This window comes from Solea senegalensis, linkage group LG19 (assembly GCF_019176455.1).
Source record: "Solea senegalensis isolate Sse05_10M linkage group LG19, IFAPA_SoseM_1, whole genome shotgun sequence".
Lineage (NCBI taxonomy): Eukaryota > Metazoa > Chordata > Actinopteri > Pleuronectiformes > Soleidae > Solea > Solea senegalensis.
In genome coordinates this window covers 20807119-20831561 of record NC_058038.1, presented here as the reverse complement: position 1 = coordinate 20831561, position 24443 = coordinate 20807119, and the positions used below count along the sequence as shown (strand labels likewise).

The 24443-nt window shown below is 43.0% G+C and overlaps 4 protein-coding genes across 8 annotated transcripts in view; 2 read left to right on the top strand and 2 right to left on the bottom strand.

Annotated features, from left to right (window-relative positions):
• taok2a (TAO kinase 2a) overlaps nt 1-2370 on the bottom strand; it is a 15898-nt gene extending 13528 nt beyond the window's left edge. Inside the window, exon 1 of the mRNA XM_044050791.1 lies at nt 1559-2370. The gene's annotated coding sequence lies outside the window, so the exon portion shown is untranslated. The remainder of the gene's footprint in view (nt 1-1558) is intronic.
• A 1158-nt stretch (nt 2371-3528) lies between these two features.
• Nucleotides 3529-7141, bottom strand: mettl23 (methyltransferase like 23). 2 transcript variants are annotated; one of them, XM_044051509.1, is made up of 6 exons: nt 6904-7141; nt 5562-5677; nt 5229-5333; nt 4892-5129; nt 4272-4356; nt 3529-4017 (listed from the first exon to the last, which is right to left on the bottom strand). In XM_044051509.1, the coding sequence occupies exons 2-6, from the start codon at nt 5655-5657 to the stop codon at nt 3852-3854; spliced, it is 690 nt and encodes a 229-aa protein (XP_043907444.1). In that variant the 5' UTR covers nt 5658-5677; nt 6904-7141; the 3' UTR covers nt 3529-3851. The 2 variants fall into 2 exon arrangements, with proteins under 2 accessions (XP_043907444.1, XP_043907443.1); XM_044051508.1 differs by having other exon boundaries at nt 6939-7141.
• Nucleotides 7142-7189: 48 nt separating this feature from the next.
• Nucleotides 7190-13374, top strand: jmjd6 (jumonji domain containing 6, arginine demethylase and lysine hydroxylase). Its single transcript, XM_044051507.1, has 6 exons — nt 7190-7608; nt 8926-9314; nt 10839-11125; nt 11601-11736; nt 12015-12147; nt 12489-13374. The coding sequence occupies exons 1-6, from the start codon at nt 7480-7482 to the stop codon at nt 12618-12620; spliced, it is 1206 nt and encodes a 401-aa protein (XP_043907442.1). The 5' UTR covers nt 7190-7479; the 3' UTR covers nt 12621-13374.
• Nucleotides 13375-14768: 1394 nt separating this feature from the next.
• Nucleotides 14769-21409, top strand: si:ch73-366l1.5 (FILIA-N KH-like domain-containing protein). Of its 4 annotated transcripts, none has more exons than XM_044050137.1 (5): nt 14769-15093; nt 17115-17432; nt 17637-18105; nt 18291-18375; nt 21050-21409. In XM_044050137.1, exons 1-5 carry the CDS (start codon nt 14839-14841, stop codon nt 21162-21164), a joined length of 1242 nt encoding a protein of 413 aa, XP_043906072.1. In that variant the 5' UTR covers nt 14769-14838; the 3' UTR covers nt 21165-21409. The 4 variants fall into 4 exon arrangements, with proteins under 4 accessions (XP_043906072.1, XP_043906070.1, XP_043906069.1 ...); XM_044050135.1 differs by having other exon boundaries at nt 17115-17837; nt 17868-18105; XM_044050134.1 differs by having other exon boundaries at nt 17115-18105.
• Nucleotides 21410-24443: the final 3034 nt, after the last annotated feature.

Below are 24443 nucleotides of genomic sequence, written 5' to 3'. Positions count from 1 at the left end.
ACCCACTAGAGACAGATAGATTAAAGAACATGCGGTGGTTCTATTTACATCCATTAACATCCATGACGTCAGCAGTGTGGCAGCAACAGTTTTCATATCACAGCTCGACTGCAAACATGGCATGTCATATAAAAACGCTAAGCTAACTTGTCTGCGTTGGGTTGCTCCGTCCGTTTTGAGTATGAGCAGAATTGGCATATTTCAGTGTTTAAGTCTAGTAATCCAAATTTCAGGGCTTCAGTTGACCAAGAATTTCTTTGGCTGATTGCGGACCTATTGTTTATTGACTTTTATTCTTCTGTTGTTTTTTATATTGCTTTTAGTTTACATTGTTTCATATCCTGTCTGTTTTATGTATTTATGCGATGTACAGCACTTTGGTCAACTCGACTGTTAATAAATTTGGATTGGTTCATAAATTTTTTGACATTTTATGAACAAAACAACTAGTCAAAAAGAGAAAATTATTCTTTTTGGTTATGAAAATGCAGCCTTAATATGCATATGGATGCAGCCTGTATATTTTTGCTGTGGGATGCAAAATGTGCAAGAGTTTAACTTCCATATTTCTGTGCTCATGAGTGAACACGTGTGTTGGAGTGAGAAGACACACACACACGTGAAAACACGCACCATGTGACCATTCAGGATCACTGGGCATGTGCCTAACAGGAAGTCTGTTCTCTCTGAAGTTCTTTGCTTAATTACACAAAACACCCTGAACAACAAACAACTGCAGAAACAGAAAGGACAACACTGAAGCAAGTGTTAACTTTCTGTTCACGGCCGACCATGAAGTTGTGACGACCATTACTGTATGCTGAGGAAAAACATTGGTTCTTTGATGCAAAGAACCGATTCACAAATGTCCAAATATCCGATTATCAGAGGTCACGACCTCACGGGTGAAAGACTGGAGGACATAAATTACATGTGATGTTTGGACATCTGTTGTTAACGTAACATACATCTCTATAACTGTGCACTAATGTCCCATGTGCTCCAAACAAGAGCAATGAAAGAATGAATGAATGAGCCACACTGATGATGCTGAGCTAATAATATTATACATACACATACATACACACACACACACACACGCACACATATATATACATACATATGTATATATCATTTGGTCTTAAACATGTGAATTGTAATAAAGATGTTAACACGTTTCATTTAATAAATGATAATAAAAACTCTCGCGGTGAGACAAAGACTTTCAAAAACACTGATTAGAAGTTTATCGTTACATAATTGAATCGTGGCCGCTGAATCGTAATCGAATTGAGGAACTAAAGATTCCCAAACCCGAGGAAACGCGACATAAAAACGTCAATAAAATCACTGTTGTTTTTGTCAAGTTAAAGTGAACGTGTCATTTTCTGAAACACAACACAGGATTAAAACACATCATGTTACATTTGCGGGAGTGCACCGCGTGTTTGTCGCTGCTAATGGAGCAGCTTTTAAATAAACACCACACTGAAAACCTCTTCTGTGGCTAACTAGGTGAGCTAGCTTCTGTGGCTAAGCTCAAAGCAGCGTCACTTACCGCGGCTTTATTGTGGCTCCGCTATGAGCCGAAAAACAACCGTTAGCAGCAGAACTAGCGTCTCCTCAGCTTCATAGCACGGGTTTCCGCTGCCCACGAAATCAGCACGACTCTCGCGCCATTCCAGTCGAAGCCCGTCCTGACGTCGGAACCACGGTGGAATCAACGACTGGTGTCCAAATGCCCACGGGCAGAACCCGAACTTTGGATTCGCCTCCTCGGCGCTACGAGCATCTGCTAACTGGCTAGCTTAGCTTCGATAGCCTGACGCTAACGTTAGCTGTTGAGCGGGGTGTGGCTGCCATTTTTCTCCGGTCAAACACTTCCAATCGTGATGTTCACAGTCACGGCCGCGTTTTATAAAACACGCACTTTTCCTAAAATAAATAAATTGGTCCTCTGTTGTGCGCCGCGCCCTGAAGCTGCGCTTCCTCCTCACACCGTTTTTGTTCTTGCTAAACACAAGATGGCACGGAGCGGCGGGGCGGGACTCACGGAGATGACCGGAACATTGATGTGCCGTTCGCGAAAGAGTCGGATCTTTGTCGTGAACGAGAAGAGACGACTGCTCCTGCTCAGCTCCCCCGAAGGCACGTCGCGTGTCAGGGTTCTATAGTATCCCACTTAACCACCTGGTGGCGGTAGAATTCTGGACGCAGGGAATTTCTAGCAAAGAAGAGAACGATGCTACAGCTCCCTTGGTTCACAGCGGAAAGGTCCGTCGGTTCGAGGCTCGGATGACTCATTGAAGAACCGTTTGGGAGCCGTACGAACCGAGTCTTTGAAAAGAGCCGGACTTCCCATCACCAGACCGGAAAGGATTGTTTTCTTCTTCTTCGAGGTTTTTGTGGATTTAGCGCATTACCGCCACCATGTGGTATGGAGTGTGGATCTAAACTTTAGATAAAACATGTATAGATATTGTGTAACAGTCACTCAGGTTCTTTTTGTAATAATGTATTAAAATTAATTAATTAATTAAACTCTTATTTTAATGTCTCTTCACTGTTGGATCATTTCTGTGTGATGTTGATGACTGCGTTAGAAGATGACCTCTGACGTGTTTCCTGCTGCCCACAGTCATCCTCACATCTGCCTGTTTTATCTTTATTGGTTATGAGTAGTGTAAAAAAAAAACACATCCTCTTTGTTTTGTTTCTGGCGCTGCCTCGTCAATAAAAGCACATGAATAATCTTGTGATGCTGAACAACAGGAAATCAGTAATGATTAATGATATCTAGAGACCTATAGAGAACAAACAATTTTATATATACACTTTGATATTTTACTTTTTGTAAAAAAAACAAAAAAAACAAACATTTCTTTCCATCCCCGCACTTATGAAATGCCTACATGAATATGGGTCAGTGTCTGGATACAAAATGAATGAAAATAAATCAGAAGCTATGATGAGCCTACACAATTAAATGACAATGTCTCTTTTTGCTGGCCCAACAAGGACTTAGGTATTAAGCAGTCTTCCTGCTTCCACTTTAAACATGTTAGACAAACTGATCTCAGCATTTATTTGGCAAAAGAAAAGACAGAGAGTAGGATTAGAATCCCTTCATTTACCCAAAGACAAGGGAGGTCGAGGTTTTTTTGTTTTTCGTTTAGTTGTTTCTCACTGCTTTGATGATCAATATTGTACATTACAGCAATGTTTTTGAGTCTAAAATTAAGTAGTACAGTGTAGAATAGGTCGACCTCTCAGCTGTTCAAATCTAGGTTAGTTTAAGTCTATGACATCTGCGTCACATGATCACGTCTTTATCTCACTGTTACACAGACGTCTGTAAACCACTCACTCTCCCACACCAAACCTCAGAGAGAAAACCAGTGATTTTAGCTGCGTGGACACAGGAGCTGCTGGTCCTCTGCTGCCTCGTGTGGTCATTTTGTGTCACTGAGTTAAGTCTAAATTAAAAACTGAAGTGACAAAATAAGACATTTGAACTTAGTGATGGAGGGAGCAGTGGATCAACAACTCCTGTGTGTGTGATGTTAAAATCACTGGGAGAGTGAGTGGTTTACACAGTGACGCAAACTTCAGGGCATACCTCTATTTGTTTCGGACACAAACCACATGAAGGTAACGTGCTAATAAAAAGGTCCTGTACATTTCTGTTCACAAATCTACAACAAAACTAATACAGTTGACTTCAGTGTCTTCATTTTTACAGATCACAATAAATGAGTTACATTTTCTTTCTCTCTGAAAGTAACATGGCACCTTCTCCCTCTCATCAATGAACTCACCGTGATAAAGACAAGCAGGAGTTGTGTTGTCTTTCAGGAAGTCACAGTCCTGTGATCTTCCTGTGTCTTCACTGTTATCATCATCATGTGGACACTGTGTCTGTCAGGAGAACATTCATCAGCAGCACAGTCCTCCACATGCACCTCCACACACTGCAACTGCCACCTGTGCAGCAGCACTTCAATGGACCAGTCAGCACTGAGGAGGAGCAGGCAGGAGCAGGTGGAGGAGGAGGAAGAACAAAAGTTGGAGGAAGAAAATAAGGAGGAGAAACTTTGATGAGCTTGTGTCAGGCTATGTGGTGGAGAAGATGTAAATGAGGTCTGTGACATGTGACAAGAAAGGAAACATTTGCTGCTCTCTTGACAAAATCTATGAATCAAAGTCTTTATTAACACCTTTCTGTTTTTAACGCCCTCGGGTCATCGCCACAGAAACAAGTGCAGCTTTACCTTCTCTCCTGGTACGTGGTCCAGAACTGAGCGCTGGGGTTTTTCCTCAGAAGAAAAGCAACAGTCACAAGCACATCTTCAAAATCTGAAACATGTTTCAAACGCACAGTTAGCATTTTAGGGTCAGGAAGAGGCTAAACCTGCACTGAAAGATCGTCATAGTTTTCATCTTTTGCTCTAACTTTTATTATTGGTATTTATCTACTAATGTTCTACTTTGAGGCTCAATTTATGTCTATTTAAATTATTATTGTAGCACAAAAATTATATTCCCTAATCTCAGCACCTGACCCTAGTTGTTAATCCTAGCACTTGACCCTAGCTGTTAATTTCAGCACCTGACCCTAGCTGTTAATCTCAGCACTTGACCCTAGCTGTTAATCTCAGCACCTGACCCTATCTGTAAATCTCAGCTGTTAATCTCAGCACCTGACCCTATCTGTTAATCTCAGCACCTGACCCTATCTGTTAATCTCAGCACCTGACCCTATCTGTTAATCTCAGCACCTGACCCTACTTGTTAATCCTAGCACTTGAACCTATCTGTTAACCTGTGTTGTTTTAGAGGGCTATAGAAATAAAGTACATTACATTTACATTATTACTACCGTTCCACCAACCTTGAGGCTCATAGAAAACATCTGACCCCAGGATGATGTCTAGCTTTGGAAGCAGAACCAGGTCCGGGGAGATCTCGCCCCAAGTGAGACCTATCACAACCACGTCACTGAGGCCGTTAACTTCACAGCTGCGTCTGCAGTTCTCCAGACACAGAGGAATCCTGGCATTGTCTGACAGGATCACCTGTGCGCCACAGAGTGCAGCCACCACACCTGGGAGACTCACACCTGCACCGAGCTGTGGAGGGGGGAGGGAGGGGAGAGAGAGATAAACATGTGGCACACCGAGCTGCTGCATGTATGAGCACTCGTATCCCAAACTCAAATGTTCTCCCACCTCCAGCACGCTCTTGTGTGTAAGCTCCTCTCTCTGTGTCCAGAGATACCGAGCCAGCACCACTGCACACGGCCACACATACATGCCATACTGAGGATCAAGAACCTAAAGAAAGTCAGTCACAGTCACCAGAAGTTACAAAACAGGACCAAACACAAGTAGTGTGTTCAGCTAATGCAGTACTAAATGTACAAGACTAAGTCAAAGTCATAATTTCAAACATGTTTCATAGCCCTTACTGTTTTGTGTAAAAATGACATCAATCGTAAGAAATGTTCAGTCCGAGAATGTTCATAGAATGCATGCAGCAAAGCGTATGAAAGTCAAACCCACCTCAGGTATGGAGACTGACAGGAACTCCGCTGTAGTTTTCTTGACGTCTTCAAACGTAAACTCTTTGAAAGCTATGCTTGGTTTTCTTGGCTCCATTGTGATCCTCCTCACGACATCTGTAAAAAAAAAAAAACAGGCAAAAAACAGTGAGTATTCTGTGTTTCCACCATGCAACAGTTAAAATATCAAATAAAAGTTTGATGCATGTGATAGATTTGTGGTTCATCTCCTACGACAGTCGCTGGCGATGTACACCGAACCTGTAACCCCTGACCTTCACGTGTGTGCCAGTTGTACTCATGGGATTCCAAGATGGCTGCCACTCAAACAAACACTACTAATTGCATTCCCGTCACAGTAAATTACATTACATTACATTACATTACATGTCATTTAGCAGACGCTTTTATCCAAAGCGACTTACAAAAGTGGTTCAAAAGTAAATCAGTTAGTACCATGAAGGGCTGCTCGATTATGGGAAAAATCATAATCACGATTATTTGGACGTTTGGTCGACGGATTCACAGCTCAGAGTGTTGTTGATGACGTACAATCAAAACATTTAACATGCTGGCAGGACGCTTTTCCACAAAACCCTGTTCTTTTTAATAAACAAGAGAACAACTATTAGCAGACATGTGGAGGGTCTTTTAATGATGCTTCAGTGGGATGGTGTGTGTAAATCAAATCAGCTTCCAAATAGTTTTCACCAATATTCGCTCTGAGCTATCATTATTATTATCATTATTATTATTATTATTATTATTATTATTACTATTATTATTATCACCAGTATTATTATGCTATCATTAAAGTTGATCATTAAACATGTCATCACCTGTCACATGTCATTATCACTGTCCTGTCCGCAGTTAACTTCTGGAACTAAACGTGCTTTCACACCAGAGTCTCCAAAAGTCTCCAATAACATCAGAAAATCTAACTAGATATGACGCTAGTCGCTTTTTCGAAAAACAATCGCTAGGGGGGTCTGAATACTCGCTAATTATAGCGGGAAAAGTCAATAAGTTAGCGACACTGTTTGTCGGACAGGAAGTCAGACACCATTACAACATTAAAAGCAAGTTGAGAATTTTAACCAGAAAATTCCTCAACGTTAAAAGCGTGGCTCAAAGCTAACTCTTTTTTTAAAATGCGTTTATATCTAAAACTCAGGTACATTTTATATCAGAAAATGACTTTGATACTTAAGTACAGTAAATGTCATGTACTTTAAGACTTTTACTTGAGTAATATTATTAAAAAGTCATTTCTGGTCACGTACTTTTACTCAAGTATCACTTTAAGTACTTTCTACAAGTCTGTCAACACGTAGACTTACAAAGAGAACGACTCAAATATTAACTTTGTCGTTACCGTGTTGTCGGCGTCAGACATTCTTCGAACACTTCCTGTTATTCTTCGCGCCGATTCACGCAAATGACGGACGCGCTCGACGGCCAGTCACATTCCCTCGCGTGCCTGGCGGGAAGGCTTGTTCCCCGTTTGAACCAACCAGCGTTCTTGGTTTCCGTCGACGCTGTAGCCAATGAGCGTTCTCTCCTGTCACAGGGGCGGGGCTAACAACGTCAGTTAGTTACAGCAGCGTTGTGTGTGTGGATGGCTGGGCGGCTAGTAGCTTGCAGTTGTTGTTAACAGTGTGTTACAGCTGTGAATGTAAGTGTATAAACCAGGCAGAAGTCCACACTGTTCTCATTTGTGACGCGACAGACACTGAGATACACACGTCAGTGACGTCATCGACCTGTGTGTCTTCAGTTATCGAATATCAGCAGCAGCAGCAGCGGTAGCTAGCCTAGCCGGGCACCCGCACATGCCAGTGAATGTGTACGTGTGCACAAACCGCTAGCTTAGCAGCGATATAAAAGGAAAACAAAAAAACACAGGAGGAGGAGGAATGAACCACAAGAGTAAGAAGAGGATCAAAGAGGCGAAGCGGAGCGCCAGACCCGAACTCAAGGACTCGCTAGACTGGATCAAACACGGCTACTGCGAGTCCTTCGACCTGTCCCACCGCACCGTCAAGGTACTGTTGTAAGTGTAGCATCCAAAGCTAAGCTAACCGTGGCTACTTATGCAGGAGTGCAGCTCGTCACGTAGACACCGAGAACACTGGAGCCCGACAAGCACTTACGTCAAATACGTACACCACTATATCCTAACAGTGAACACGCGTAAATGTTGGCGTATCCGTCCTGTCCACACGGAACAAATGGACGTCCGCGCTTCCTAAACGACCGTAAGGTAAAAGCATTGTCATGCATAAAAAACATATAATAAACACAATAAAAACAAGATAAGATACAGTGTAAATAGGATTTAAAGTAGAGGTAAAATAAGATATAGTAAGATGTATATATGTGTGTGTATATATATATATATATAAAAAGCACACAGGTAAAGCAGTTCAGGTCATAATTTGAATTGATCACTTTGTCAAGTTCAAGATGGCAATGGCGTTTGGGATAAAATATTTTTTAAAAGGACCTTTGGCCAGAGGAACTCTGTAGCGCCTCCCAGACTTCAGAACTCTTTGTTACTCGTTACTACCTAATAAAATCAGAAGAAGAAGAGTTGGTATTACGGTCTGTATTTATATAGAGCTCGATGAGTTGCTTTACACTACAGTTTTCATCCATTCACGCATTCGCATGCCGCAACATGGGCGTGTGTGTCCTTGCTCAAGGACACGTGTAGACGAGCTAGGATTTGAACCCACAACCTTTCAGTTGAACGACAACGCACCCTACCACTGATGAATCCTAACTCCACACTTTAATACTTTTACTTCGAAAACTTAAGTACATTTTATATCAGTAGAGTAAAACTATCCTCTGTCTCACAACGACCCGCCTCTCACACTGCGTCAGTTCAGGTTCAGGTGACTCTCCTGTGGAGGAGAAAGTGTTTTTTTGACATTGATCGAGCCTCACAATACGACACGTGGTCCATGATGCCAATAATATCCCGACAACGATTCTGCTTTGATCGAAATATTGATGACAATCAGAGTAATGCGTCATGATCTCAGTCTAACTGAAGAAAACAAAAAAGCATAGGATTTCTCACCAGATGGAGAAAGGTCAAAGGTCATGGAGCATCTCTTAACATGAACTCCCTCTTCAGCCAGGTTACTTCTGCACAAGTTTACCAGCAGCGCCACCGCGAGGAGACATGAAGCAGTGGTGTCCGGCGAGTGAAACTTTAGAGCGTCTTAATTTGTGAATTTAAATACAAATCTTTGCCCTGGATTATCGTGTTGTGCGAGGAAGGACGACGATATTTCACCAAGTGGCTATTTTGTCCAACTGCTAACGTTAGTGCTGATGTTTGTTTGTTACAGGACAACGTCGAGCGCGTGGACGTCCTCCATCTCAGCCCTGAAGAGTTCATCCAGCGCTTCGAGCGGCCGTACAAGCCCGTCGTCTTGTTGAGCTGCCAGGAGAGTTGGCCGGCCCGAGAGAAGTGGACTCTAGAGCGCCTCAAACGCAAATACCGCAACCAGAAGTTCAAGTGTGGCGAGGACAATGACGGCTACTCAGTGAAGATGAAGATGAAGTACTACGCGGAGTACCTGGAGAGCACCAGGGACGACAGCCCGCTCTACATTTTCGACAGCAGCTATGGTGAACATCCCAAACGGCGGAAGTTGCTGGAGGATTACCAGGTCCCGCTCTTCTTCAGGGACGACCTCTTCCAGTTTGCAGGCGAGAAGCGCAGACCGCCATACAGGTTTGATCTCTTCTTAAAAGTTCAGTGAAGAATTGGTGATGACTAATGTGCAAGTGATTGGTTTACTCAGGTTACAGGTTCGTTCTAGCATGACTCCACGTGACTTGAAATCAGTCACGCTTTTCCCTCGACGCGGGCGGGGTCTTGATGAACTGCCTTTTAAAGTAGGGGTGTGCGATATATATCGTCTACGACAGCATCTTGTTTTAAAGATGTGTGAAATCACAATAACGAGTCTGTCTGAATCATTTTTGCAAGAATCGATCAAAACTCGTTCACTGCATGATCGAGCCTCACAGGACAGACTGCGGTGCATGTGCGTTGAGAACACATGTCATGTCCACGCTTCACAACAACAACAACAACAACAAACAAAGCTAATGTCGCTGCATGTATGACTGAAGTTAAACACGAGTGAACAAACACAAACTCTACCAGCCTCAGAATCCACATCGTTTGATTTCATAGCTGAACGTGGATCCTCTTCACTCACATGGAGGTGGTTTGGCTTCCAAAACACTGACGTCACTCAAAACACGCCAATCTGTAAACTATGTGGGAAAGTGGTTGCCGTCAAAGACTCGAAAACACATTAGTTTCACCATCTGTGAAATGAACCAGCGCACAGAATATGAAGAATATGAAAAGCTTCATCAGTCAGCGGTCGACCACGAGCGGCCATCTAACGTACAACAAGAAAACACACTCTCAAACTCTGGCAGCAGTTAAATCCACATTCTCATGTTAATGCCTTGTACTTTATATATGATGAGTATTGTTTACATTAGTTTTTGTTGCTCGTTGTGCAATATTTTATAACATGTGTTTAAGTTAATAAATAAGACCTGTTAACTTCTAATATAATATTAACAAGAGAAGCTGTTACAACAGGCCTTCCATGCTTTTACAAACACATTTTTTAGGATTACAAAATATAGCCAATTATAGTTGTCGGCAAAAACCATCAATATCGCCTACTTTAAAATAACACACACAATGGAGGTGATGGTGTACGTGCGGCTCAGTCTGTGGACGGAGCCACGCTGTGTTCCGTCTGATCGCTGTAACGCTTTGATCATCGTGTCGACGCTCACGACTCTGTATAATAGTTTTGTATGAAATAGATTTTTCACATAATACAAACAGACTGAGAATGTCGTGGGTTTAAATAGAGCTCCCGTAGCTCACTTCACATAACCACGGTAGCGCCCCCTCTGGCAGGCAGCAATGCTGTTCATAGACGTATGCACTAGACCAGGGGTGTCAAACCCTGGTCTACAGGAGGAAGTGAAATAGTATATTTTTCAGTTCCAGAAAAGCTGAGTAAATTTTTGTGTCTTTGTAGCTTCTTTGTAAATACAACAGCACTTTTTTAAATATTTGAATTATATTGGACTCCCGAAGGTCGTTCCAGCAGCTCTACTAGACGCAGATGTGAGGTTTAACGCAGAGATGCAGAGATGCAGCGATGACCTTTTCCTGTAGCAGGATTTTAACCTGCATTATCCCTGCACTGCTCGTCAGGTGGTTTGTGATGGGCCCGGCTCGCTCTGGCACAGGCATCCACATCGACCCGCTGGGCACCAGCGCCTGGAACGCCCTGGTTCAGGGTCACAAGAGGTGGTGCCTGTTCCCCACCAACACGCCCAGAGAGCTGATCAAAGTGACCAGAGAGGACGGCGGCAACCAGCAGGACGAGGCCATCACATGGTTCACCGTGGTCTACCCCCGGACGCAGCAGCCCACCTGGCCTCCAGAGTTCACGCCCCTGGAGATCCTGCAGAAACCCGGAGAGACCGTCTTTGTGCCTGGTCAGTGAAGAACGCCGCTCTTCCACCGCGTCTGTTTATCTCTTTAAATTTCCGAAAATATCGGTCAGTGTTTGGAAAAGTTGATTGTCCACAACCTGGTGTTATAGATGTTTTTTACAGCAGATACTGTACAGTAGATAGATCGATAGATCGATACTTACTTTATTGATCCCAAAGGAAATTCAAGCATCAAGTAGCAGTAACATACATTAGAGTTAACAGAATTTTTTTTTAAACTGTATTAAAACTATGTCTCATGCCAGAGATAATAATAATATAATATATATATATATATATATGTAGAATATTTTATATGTATAATATTATTGTTCTATCATTGGTTCATTCTGAATGGCTAAATGTTAACAGTTATTCTGTATTATTCTGTTTCCTACCATGAACTATAGAACTGTCCTAAACTGTCAAAGTCTTCATGTCCTCCTGATGTTAATCCTAACTAGCTGTGTGTCTGTAGGCGGATGGTGGCACGTCGTCCTTAACCTGGACGCAACAATCGCCATCACCCAGAACTTTGCCAGCTCCACCAACTTCCCCATCGTGTGGCACAAAACTGTCCGAGGACGACCCAAGCTCTCCAGGAAGTGGTATCGGTAAGTGTTTGTCTACGATGTCTATGTCACATGATCACGAGTGTTTGTCAAACGTGGAAATGATGACGTTCTCAAATGTCTTGTCTTTGTCCACATGTCCAATGATTTCTAAACAAGAAAATATTCACATTTAAGAAGCTGAGAAATGACAGAAACTAGTTGCAGATAAATGAGATTATCAGCCCAGTGGCGTGAGATTGGCGTGTTTTGTGATGATTGTGATGTTCTGGTTCTTGGTGTCCATGGAAACGCCGCTCTGCTGCTCTTTGTCTCGTCAGAATCCTGAAGCAGGAGAGACCAGACATGGCAGCTCTGGCCGACAAAGTGGACCTGCAGGAGTCGACGGGCATCGCGTCTGACAGCTCCAGTGACTCTTCATCATCGTCCTCCTCCAGCTCGTCCGACTCTGACGTTTGTTGCATTTCATATGTTTTCTTTTAGCCTCGTGCTTCACACCCAACAACAGGCATTTCTCATCCAAACACTAGCAGAATGTGCTCTGCTCACTCTGGTGCTCTTAGTAAGTCACCTGTCCAACAGTCCAACAGACAGATGTTCTTGAAATAAGAGTCTGCGTGATGTCTCTTATAAATAACGTGTTATTTAGCGCTGCGATTAAATTCGTCAGTCCTAATGTTTATGTTGAGTCTGTATCCTGATGTAGGAGACACCGTAGGTCAGTGCAGCCAGTGTTGTCGTGTTGCTGTAACAGGACACGTGGTGATGGCACGTCTGTACTCTGTGTTCCACAGGCCGAGTCTGGCTCTGAGGGCGACGCCATGTCTCACCGCAGGAAGAAGAGACGCACCTGTGGGACAGCGGCCAACGGGGACACCAGCAGCCAAGACGACTGCATCAGCAAGGAGAGGAGCTCATCACGGTGACCTCCAGCCTCCGTCCACACAAACCTCCAGTGGGGTCTTTTTGTAAATGTCTGAATCTCTGAGTGACAGCTGTCTGTAGAGGCAAGATGGCTGCCACTGATCTGTGAGGTGTGCGTGGAGGAGGAAGAGGAGGAGGAGGAGGAGGATGGAGAGCTGTCACCTCTGCTTTTCAGTCAGTCTCTGTTTGTCTCTGCTGCTTCTGTAATCAGAGGGAAATATGACTGAGGGACGCTGGGGAACTTTCCTGGGTTTTAAAATGAACGAAGCTGCTTTCTGACGTGATCTTGTGGTGAGAATGAGGGACCTGAATATTTAAAGTTGGTGTCAAAGGGAAAGTTCAAGTTCTATTTGAAAGCGTGGGTGAGGTCGTAACACGGAGTCAGAGGCAGCAGAGACACAAGGATGAGCCAGTTTAAGTCTCTGATGTCTGTCACATGATCACATCTTTATCTCACTGTGAGACAGACATTTGTAAACCTCTCTCTCTCACACACACACACACACACACACACACACACACACCAAACCCCATAGAGAAAATCAGTGACACACACAGGAGTTGTTGATCCACTGCTGCCTCCATCACTAAGTTCAAATGTCTTATTCTGTCACGTCAGTGTTTGAAATCCTTTGTTCAGATTGACTTCAATGACACAAAGTGACCACACGAGGGCCGTGTGTGTGAGACTGTGTCCAGGTAAAGACGTGATCATGTGATGTAGACATTGTAGAAACGTAAACTAACGTGTTTGATCAGCTGAGTCTTGGGCAGCATCAATTAACTGATTAGTAAATGAATCGTCATCCAATTTTACGTCACTGTAAAGGTTTTTTTCTTTATCTACATTTTCTGGACCAAACAATTTATAACTTAAATAACCTACGTAAATATTCTGTACAGTTATTCCTTGTGTCTCAGGTTGTCTTCTGTGTCTCAGGCTCATTCTCAGCAGCAGAGGGCGCTGACTGTGCGACACTATCCAATAGAAACCCTGAGCTATCCCTTTAACGTGGGCAGTGGTCAGGACGAGCACTCTCCTGGACGCGATGACAACGAGTCTCTGAAGTCTGATTTAAAAACCCTTTGTTCAGAGTTTGTTCCTCTGCTTTGTAAGCCATATTTTCTCTGAGTTTTAGTCTCACTGACGCCCCACACTCATGTGTGTGTCCTTCATGAGCAGCAGTGACGTCTGTTCATGTGAGGCTTCTAAGTGCCTGTCTGAGGTCAGCCCACCAGCAGAGGGCGACGCTGTGTTCTTGTTTTTTATTCATGTCTTGAACTAAATGAGAAGGCGCTCTGCTGGTCTGAGGTGAGTCACATGGTGCCTTTCACCTCCACCTGCCATCTGAAGTGACCTGTGTGTGTGTGAAGATGAAGAGTCTCTTCACATGACACAGACCTGGCTATAGTAAATTTAGTGTTGTCGCTCAATAAAATCTTTTCTAATCACTCGTGACACTTTTGATTTTTATTGTTATTTGTACTTTTTCACTATACTTGTGGGCCTTTTATTTTGAAAGCTGTGTCTGTGGTTCAGTGTGGACAAATGGAAACAGACTTATTTCGAAAGCTGTGTCTGGTTCAGTGTGGACAAACGGAAAGAGACTTATTTTGAAAAACTGTAGTGCGGGTGAACAGAAACTGAAACTTTATTTTGAAAACTGGGTTTGTCTCAGTGTGAACAGAAAATAAGTCTTATTTTGGAAACTGGGTTTATGTTTCAGCTTGGACCAACAAAAACACTCACTTTGCAAAGGGGTTGATTTTTAGTGGACAGAAATTGTGACCTTTATTTTGAAAAGTGACTGTATTTTCGGGGACACAAAATGAGAATTATTTTGGAAACAATTTCGTGTTGATAAAAAAAGAGAACTGTTTTGTATTGTATTGACGAAAGGAAACTTTTACTTTGAAAACTGCGGCGTTTTTTCTAGGTTTTTTTTTTTTTTACTCTAAAACTATAGGTATTTTATTCTCAAAGAAACTCCGTAAGACAAGCATCCGGTGGTGGCAATTCATTTGAAGGGGAGTCGGATGTTGAACTTCGCTGTTGATGCAGCCTGTAGCACTCACGACACGCCCCCTGACCGAGGCAGGTTGCGTGGGGAGGCGGGGCGAGGCTTCAGTGAGTGTGTGTGTGACCAGGGACACACACACACACACAGTCTCTCCTGTAAACACTGAATTCATTTAAACTTTATTCGTAAAAACATCAACATGGACCTGGACCCGAGCGTCATCTTTCCCGCCATAGTCTTCACCGTGGTCGCTCTTTATTTCGCCTCCTCGTTCCTCCGTAAGAAGAACGACTCTTCCTCCTCCTCTCCCGCCGGGGCTAAGAAGACCACGCTCGGCTACGGAGACGATGTCCCTCCGTCCAGAGCTCTTGGAGAGCCGCTGCGGTCCGAGCCTCCAGCTGCGGCTGTACATGACGTCGGAGCCGCTGACAAGATCCTGGTCTCACCGGATAAGGTAATCTCGAACTTTATTAATCCATGACAAATTTTGTGTTTATGTCATTAAAGTCCAACAACATGAGTCAGAGCGAATTAAGGCTACATGTGAAATGTATATATATATATGTGTGTAGAGAGAGAGAGTTAGATTTCTGAGATTAAAGTTAGAATTATGAGATTAAAGTCAGAATTCATGTCCTTTTATTTTTTTTAACTTCACGTCAAAATGTTTACATGTGGTCCTAATACAACTTGCATGTCTATGTCGTTAAGGTGGAACATTTTTAAGACTAACATGTAGATATTGTAATTCATGATATTATTACACTAATTAAAAAATCAATTAACTTAAGATTTTGATTAAAATTGAATGTAGCGCATATATTGTAAACACTCGCTACACATTATATAAATGAAAATGTTCAATGTACAAATCTGCTTTAAACTCTTTCAATGTTGTTATAAATCATCTGTGTAAACCACTCACTCTCCCACACACACACACACTCACTCACTCTCCCACACCAAAGCCCAGAGAGAAAATCAGTGATTTTAGCTGCTGGCCCTCTGCTGCCTCGTGTGGTCAATTTGTGTCACTGAGGTCAATCTGAACAAAAGATTGCAAACACTGAAATGACAAAATAAGACATTTGAACTTAGTGATGGAGGCAGCAGTGTGTGTGTGTGTGTGATGTTAAAATCACTGATTTTCTCTCTGGGCTTTGGTGTGGGAGAGTGAGTGGTTTACAAAAGTCTGTCTCACAGTGAGATAAAGACGTGATCATGTGACGCAGAGATCGTAGAAACTTTTTAAAACGATTTTATGATCCAAAAATCTGTTTCTGTCGGCCATGTTGTCACCGAGCGTGAGCCTCTGTGTCTCAGCAGCAGGGGGCGCAGCTGTGAAAGAGTCTCACGTGGCTCCGCAACAACTCGGCTGACGCTGCCGATGAATGCCGCGTGTGGTCGTGTGGGTGTGGTTTGTTGGGATCTTTTTTGACCTTTCACCTGTTCTTGCCAAGGTCTTTAAAAGGCCAGAGGAATGCGTACACCGCTGCTGCACCGCGTTACCGACTGCTCCACAGTCCTATATTTACACGTATGTTCATGGTGTCACATGACTGCTGCTGACACAGCTGATGTGTGGGCGTGTCTCATTCTACTGAATGAGTGAGTGAATGAGTTTGATAGTCTGAGTCAGTGAGTGAGTGAGTGAGTGAGTGAGCAGAAAACCACTTCTTTGTCTTTTTTTGGTCAGATAAAATTTTTGAAATTAAAATAAAGTCTGAAGTAACATATGAACACACACACACACCCCAGGATAAATCACAATAAACTTTATTGTAACACAAACAATGTCACTGAGGTTAATCTGAACAAAGGATTTAAACACTAAAGTGACAAAATAAGACATTTGAACTTAGTGATGGAGGCAGCAGAGGATCAACAACTCCTGTGTGTGTGTGATGATGATGATGATCTTTGGTGTGGGAGAGTGAGTGGTTTAAAGTGACCGTTGTGTGGTTGTGAAACGTTTGGGATTATATTTTATTCTTTTTAACACTTGTTGCTGACGTGGACGTGAAATCATGGCAGTTTTTTTCTTACATATAAAACTGGTGTGCGTTAGAACCTCCACAGTTAGAACATGGTAACACACACTCAGGTGTCCGTGTGTGCACACTTCACACTTCTGTGTGTGTGTGTGTGTGTGTGTGTGTGACAGCTTGACGGACACTCGGGAGGTTTTTTTTGTCCTGGTGTCAGAGACAGGCGGCGGCCGAGCGTCAACGACGAGCTGCGTGTGACAGATCCTCTGTGGGAGGTCAGAGGTCAGCAGTCCTGCTGCAGACACCTGTGCAGGGACATTCATGCGTTCATACATGTCGTGTGTCAGTCTTTTAAGTACAAAAACCTGCATTTAAAGGGTTCAAATCTGTGTGTGTGTGTGTGTGTGTGTAATATACTATAAACACATGATTATTTTTCAAAGCAACATTGAAATGATCTCAATAACAAAACCTGTTTTCTTTCCAGACTGTCCTGGAAACTGTCCCAGAACCAGAACCTGTCCCAGAACCAGAACCTGTCCCAGCATCAGAACCTGTCCCAGAGCCAGAACCTGCACCAGAACCTGTCCCAGCACCAGCATCAGAACCTGTCAGAGAACCAGAACCTGTCCCAGCACCAGAACCTTTCCCAGTACCAGCATCAGAACCTGTACCAGAACCAGAACCTGTCCCAGCACTAGAGCCTGTCCCAGTACCAGCATCAGAACCTGTACCAGAACCTGTACCAGCATCAGAACCTGTCCCAGCACCAGAACCAGAACCTTCCCCAGCACCAGCATCCTTACCAGAACCTTCCCCAGCACCAGAACCTTCCCCAGCATCAGCATCAGAGCCTATCCCAGGACTAAAACCTGCCCCAGAACCTGTCCCAGCACCAGAACCAGCAACAGTCCCAGAACCAGAACCTGTCATAGATGCAGCACCAGAACCAATTCCAGAACCAGCACCAGAACCTATCCTAAATCCAGAACCAGCATCAGAACCTGTGCCAGAAACCTTAGGAGACCCAAAACCTGTTCCAGAACCAGAGCCAGCTCTGAAACCAGTCAAAGATTCAGAGACAGAACCAGAACCAGTTTCAGCACATACAATTACTGTTGTACCAGAACCTGCTGTGGTCCATGAACTAGCTGCAATCACAGAACCAGTCCCAGAATGTGCTTCAGTCCCAGAACCAGTATCGGTGCCTGAGCCAGTCCCAGAATGTGCTTCAGTCCCAGAACCAATATCGGTGCCTGAGCCAGTCCCAGAATGTGCTTCAGTCCCAGAACCAGTATCTGTGTCTGAACCAGTGCCAGAATCTTCTGCAGTCCCAGAACCAGCTTTGCCTGAGCTGGTATCTGAAACGGTCCTGCAGCCTGTGGACGAGCAGGTCCCTGATTCCACTGAAGGAGGTCTGTCCAACCCTGGACCTGGATCTGGTGAAGATCTTGGACCGGAGACCAGCGGGGACAACGGTAAGACTCTCAATGAATCCATTATTAATCCATGACTACATGAATCATCAGCTGAGTGAGTGAGTGAATGGTTTAGTTTACAATAACAAGAACTCTGGTTTACACCTGAACAAAAGAGGTGGAGTTACACTTGATTTTAAAAGGGGGGTGGAGTCAGTCACTTTGTGTGTGTGTGTGTGTTTCAGACGACAAAGTCACCTTCACTGTGGGGAAGAAACAGAGCAAGTTTGAGACGCTGATGACCAAAGAGGAGATTGAGGAGGAGCAGAGGTCAGTCACCACACGCCGTCCTCACGAGGACGCGAGCACAGCATGTCTGAATCATGCTACACATGCTAACAACACACACTGCTATTACATGCTAACAACTATGCTGCTAACACATGCTAACAACTATGCTGCTAATGTATGCTAATAACACGAACTGCAAAAACAAGCTAACAACTATGCTGCGAACACATGTTAGCAACACACGTTGCTAACACATGCTAACAACACATCTGAATCTTACCTCAGGAAACAGGAAGTGATGATATGAAGTCATGAGAGGTCAACAAGCTTTTTCTAAAGAAAGCATTTCATGTAGCGCAGTGCTCACCAACTGGTGGCCCGTGGGCCCAAACTGGCCTACCCAACATTAATATCTGGCCCAGGAAATGATTTTTAAAATCATCTTTTAAATTTGTTTTTAAGTGATGAAATCGCCAAAATGGTTGTCAAAAATCTAAGTGGCTGACTTCCTGCATCTTGAGTTGAGGCCGCGGTTTCCGATCGACTTCCTTCGTTCGTCTTTGGTGCTAACGTCTTCCCACCAAGTTATAGAGGCCCTGCCATCGGGGCCCCTGGTGCTTCAGCCCCTGGCGTTCGAAGCTTTACTTTAAACAAAGTAAAGCTTCCTGACTCCGCCCACTGATGCATTGCTGCTAACCTCGCCTGCATGCTAACACCACAGCTAATGGTGAGTAACTAACAAACAATGTCACAGAGTAAAAGTGTTTATTTACAGTTTGTGTTTAAAGTTCTTTAAAGATTTATAATCTGACTTCAGTAAAAGTCTTAAAGTTTACATTTATATTTACTTAAGCATCAAAAGTCATTTTCTGATATAAAATAAAAGTATTTTAAAAGCTAAATACAGACCATAATACCAACTCTTCTTGATTTGGTTTATACTTAAGAAGAGTGGTAAATTCTCAAGATCAAAGTGAATAATCCGTGAGATTAAATGTATAAATGTTTACATGTGGTCTGTGTGTGACATATTAATTAGTGTAGAAGTTCATTCATTCATCCAGATTAACTTAATCCATGTCTGAGATGAATTAGTGTGTGTTTGATGTTGCATTTATAAATGAATGAGATTAAATGTCTTAATTTGTGAAATTTAAGTGCTCAAGTTCGTACATTTATGAGATTAAATAAATGTTTATTTGAGTGATGAATCTGTGAGATTGAGATTACACTGATATTCTCCTTTTCCCCCCCTGTTCCTTCAGTTCTGAATAATCTGGAGGAGGAGCTTTGAAGTTTGTCGGAGATTAAAAAGCTGTCCATCTTCTTGTTTTGGTTGAATTCTTTTCTGGGCGGAGCTTGTGTGTGTGTGTGGTTTTACGACAGTGAACGTTTGATGTTAAACATGAAATAAACGTGTGAAAGTGAACTTGTGTTTGTTGTTTTTCACTTCATTCATTTTGGATCACAAATAGAATTAAAACGGTGACTCAGTTAACTGGTTATTAATCAGTTATTAAATTAGTTGTCAACTACTTGAATTAATAATTGCTCAGTTTGAGTTTCTGTGATTTTTCTGCTTCTTAAATGTCAATATTTTCAGCACTAAAATGGTGTGCTATGACTTTTCTAAGCGTTTCTAGTAACCATGGCGACAAAAATCGCAAAAGAACTGCGAAGAATTTACGCACACAAATGGGTAACCCCGCCCAATTTGGAGCGTCATAGTGTCGTCAAACTTTAACGTAGAGATGTGGTTGAAACTTTAAACAGATCACGAGACTTGAGACTTTTATCACCCAAGTCAAAATTTTGATGTTGTTTTCATTTTCATATGACTTGCAGTTTTTCTTAAAATCACCTAAAAGCACAGAGAGTTCTGCTCAAACCTCTCATTCACTCTCATTCACTCCATCTTAAGAATCAAGACGAGGGTGATTTTAAAACTGTCGTTTCTCTGTCAGTTCACAGCCGTTTGTCACAGATGTAAATGTGGGAGCTGCCGAAAGCCTCTGACACTCACGCACCAAACATTTACTCTCTGTGATGTAAATGTGGGAGCTGCCGAAAGCCTCCTGACGCTCACGCACCAAACATTTACTCTCTGTGATGTAAATGTGGGAGCTGCCGAAAGCCTCCTGGCGCTCACGCACCAAACATTTACTCTCTGTGATGTAAATGTGGGAGCTGAGCTGCCAAAACATTTACTCTCTGTGATGTAAATGTCTCCTGGCTCACGCACCATACATTTACTCGGTGATGTAAATGTGGGAGCTGCCGAAGCCTCCTGAGCTCACATTTACTCTCGGTGATGTAAATGTGGGAGCTGCCGAAAGCCTCCTGGCGCTCACGCACCAAACATTTACTCTCTGTGATGTAAATGTGGGAGCTGCCGAAAGCCTCCTGACGCTCACGCACCAAACATTTACTCTCTGTGACATGACGACTTTAAAACACGCTGTTTCATCTGTTTTTCACCGGTTTTTGACTGTTAGAAACAGGTGTTTGGAAATAGGAGGGGACAAAAGGGAGGGGGAGGGGCTTGTGAGTCAGTCACGCTCTCCAAGTTTTAAAGGTTCAGTTCACACAAATGTATGTTCTACGCATCAGTGTCATCAGTGTTATTCTTTTATGACACCCTGGTCTACAGTCAGGTCATCGTGTGTGTGTGTGTGTGTGTGTGTGTATGTGTGTGTGTGGGCTCATTTCCCAGGGTGCAACAGGAGCAGCTGGCGGCCATCTTCCTGCTGCTGAGGGAGAACCAGGAGGCGCTGGGGGAGGTGACTGAGGGGGACATGGAAGAGCAGTTGAAGCTCTACTCGCTCTGAGCATCACAAGCTGGGCGTGTCCTCGTCTCCAAACTCAAACATCGCTCTGTCCTTTTGTTTGTCAACGATATTCAGTGTTTGTTTATAATAAATGTAATTAATTTAAGTGTGTGTGTATGTGTGAGTGTGTGTGTATGTGTGTGTTTTCTGTCTTCTATTTCAAATCTTATTCATGTTGTGTATTTAAATGATTAACATGTTGATCGTGATATAATCTCTAATAAATGGTTATTTGACAAATAAAAGACTAAATGTCTAAATGACGTCATTACACGTAACTTACAGAAGGAACTTCTTTCCTCTTTTTTTTTAAAAGTTACATGAACTTGTTTTCTCTCTTTAACACACACACACACACACACACACAAGGGTCTCGCAGGGCTGTGGACTTTGGCAGCAGCATCTCACCTGAGGTCATGTGACAGGAAAACAGCAGCAGCAGCAGAAGAAAGAAAAATGAGAATTTCATCAGACTCAACAGGAAACTGAAGTTTGTAAACCACTCACTCTCCCACACCAAACCTCAGAGAGGGGACACAGGAGCTGCTGGTCCTCTGCTGCCTCGTGTGGTCACTTTGTGTCACTGAGTTCAGTTTTGAAATATTCAAAAGCCGAATTGACTAAATCAGACATTTGAACTTAGTGATGGAGGCAGCAGTGGATCAACAACTCCTGTGTGTGTGTGTGTGTGTGTGTGTGAGATGTTAAAATCACTGGTTTTCTCTATGAGGTTTGGTGTGGGAGAGTGAGTGAGTCAGTGTCTCTGATCAGTTTGGTTTGAGTTATCGACGCGTCATGATTGACAGCTGACACTGAGTCCTGATTGGTCTTCCTGTGTGTGAACGTGTGTGTGAGTGTGTGCCGTCATGTCAGTGAGCAGACAGCAGGGGGCAGCGTGGCTCCAGGAGACGATGGAGTGGAGGACAAATGAAGAACAAACGGTGAGTGCCGATGATGGTGATGGTGATGATGATGGTGATGATGATGATGATGGTGGCGATGATGATGATGGTGGTGGTGGTGGTGATGGTGATGGTGATGATGATGGAGATGGAGATGGTGATGGTGATGATGATATGGTGATAATGATGATGGTGATGATGATAATGGTGGTGATGATGGTGTGATAACGATGGTGATAATGATGATGTGATGATGATGATGATAATGATGATGGTGATAATGATGATGGTGTGATGATGATGGAGATGGTGATGATAATGATGATGGTGATCATGATGGAATGGTGATGATGATGGCGATGATGATGATAATGATGGTGATAATGATGATGGTGATCATGGTGGTGATAATGATGATGATGGAGATGGTGATGATGGTATGGTGATAATAATGGTGATGATGATGGAGATGGTGATGATGATATGGTGATGATAATGATGATGATAATGATGATGGTGATAATGATGGTGATAATGGTGGTGATGATGGTGTGATAACGATGGTGATGATAATGATGATGTGATGATGGTGATAATGATGATGTGATGATGATGATGATAATGATGGTGATAATGATCATGATGGTGATGATGATGGTGATGGTGATCATGATGAAGATGGTGATAATGATGGTGATCATGATGGTGATAATGATGATGATGGTGATGATGATGGTGGTGATGGTGATGGTGATGATGATGGAGATGATGATGGATGGTGATGATGGTATGGTGATAATGATGGTGATGGTGATAATGATGATGATGATGGTGATAATGGTGATGGTGATTGTGATAATGATGATGGTAATCATGATGAAGATGGTGATAATGGTGTTGATGATTTTGATGGTGATAAGGATGATGGTGATCATGATGGTGGTGATGGTGATAATGATGATGATGGTGATAATGATGATGGTGGTGATGATGATGATGCTGATGGTGATAATGATGATGTGACAATGGTGATGATGATGATGGTGACAATGGTGATGATGATGGTGATAATGATGATCATGATGGTGACGATGGTGATGATGATTTTGATGGTGATAATGATGATGGTGATGATGGTGACGATGGTGATGGTGCTGATGATGATGATGATGGTGATCATGATGGTGACGATGGTGATGGTGCTGATGATGATTTTGATGGTGATAATGATGATGATTGTTGTGAAGTGACATTTGAGTGACAGTGGTGTATTTTGTTCAAACGTTATGAATGTTATTCATAAAGGTTAAGGGTGGTGCCAGTGTAAACTGTTGGTTGGGGTTTGTGTGCACCAGATTGTTGTGAATGTAAACTACGAATAGTTTCAATTTAAGAGGGGAGGGATGTTGAAGGGGGCGCGGGGGTGCAGGGTAATATGGGCACGGAAAGTTGTCGTTCTTGGCTGGTTAGCTACAGTTACTGAAACTAAATACGGCGCATTATTATGGTATATGAAGATCCTACTGATGATGATGAAAAATAAAAAATTATCGGCAGAAAAAATGATATCACAAAAATATGCTAATCCTTCAAACCAGTTTGTGATTTTTCAGTTTGTGATTTTTTTATGATATCTCAGTTTTCTTCTCTGATGTCTCTGATGTCTCAGTTTTCTTCAGTCTTCTCTGTGGACCAGCGTTTGGACTCATCACCTGTACATGCCGAGCACAGGAGCTCTGATGCTGCTGACGGCCATACATACCTGTGACCAGGTAACACACACACACACGGAAACAGGTTTTGGTGGACCTGCTGGTCTCTTGTCCGTCTGTCCTGCAGGTTTCTGTGTAAGGCTTCATCACCAGTAACGACACACACTTCTCTGATCATTTCTATGACTCCACGTAAAAACCTCTCAGGTTCTTTGCCAACCACAACCTGCGGATGGAGAGCCACCTGTGGGAGGCGCCTCACCACCGCGGGGTCATCAGGCTGTACCGGAGGGAGGAGTCGTGACAGCCGAGGAGGCGGAGCTCTGTTCCTCAGCTGTCAATCCAAAGACAAACTACATGTGCAATGTTTTCAGGAGGAGCCTGAGTTTACACCTGGTTATAAGAAAGAGAAAGATCATACACATGTGGATGATTCTGGCCACAAACAAACAAACTAACTAACTAACAAACAAACTAACTAACAAACTAACTAACTAACTAACTAACAAACAAACAAACTAACAAACAAACAAACTAACTAACTAACTAACTAACTAACAAACAAACAAACTAACTAACTAGCAAACTAACTAAGTAACTAACTAACAACCTAACTAACTAACTAACTAAAAAACTAACTAACTAAAAAACTAATTAACTAACTA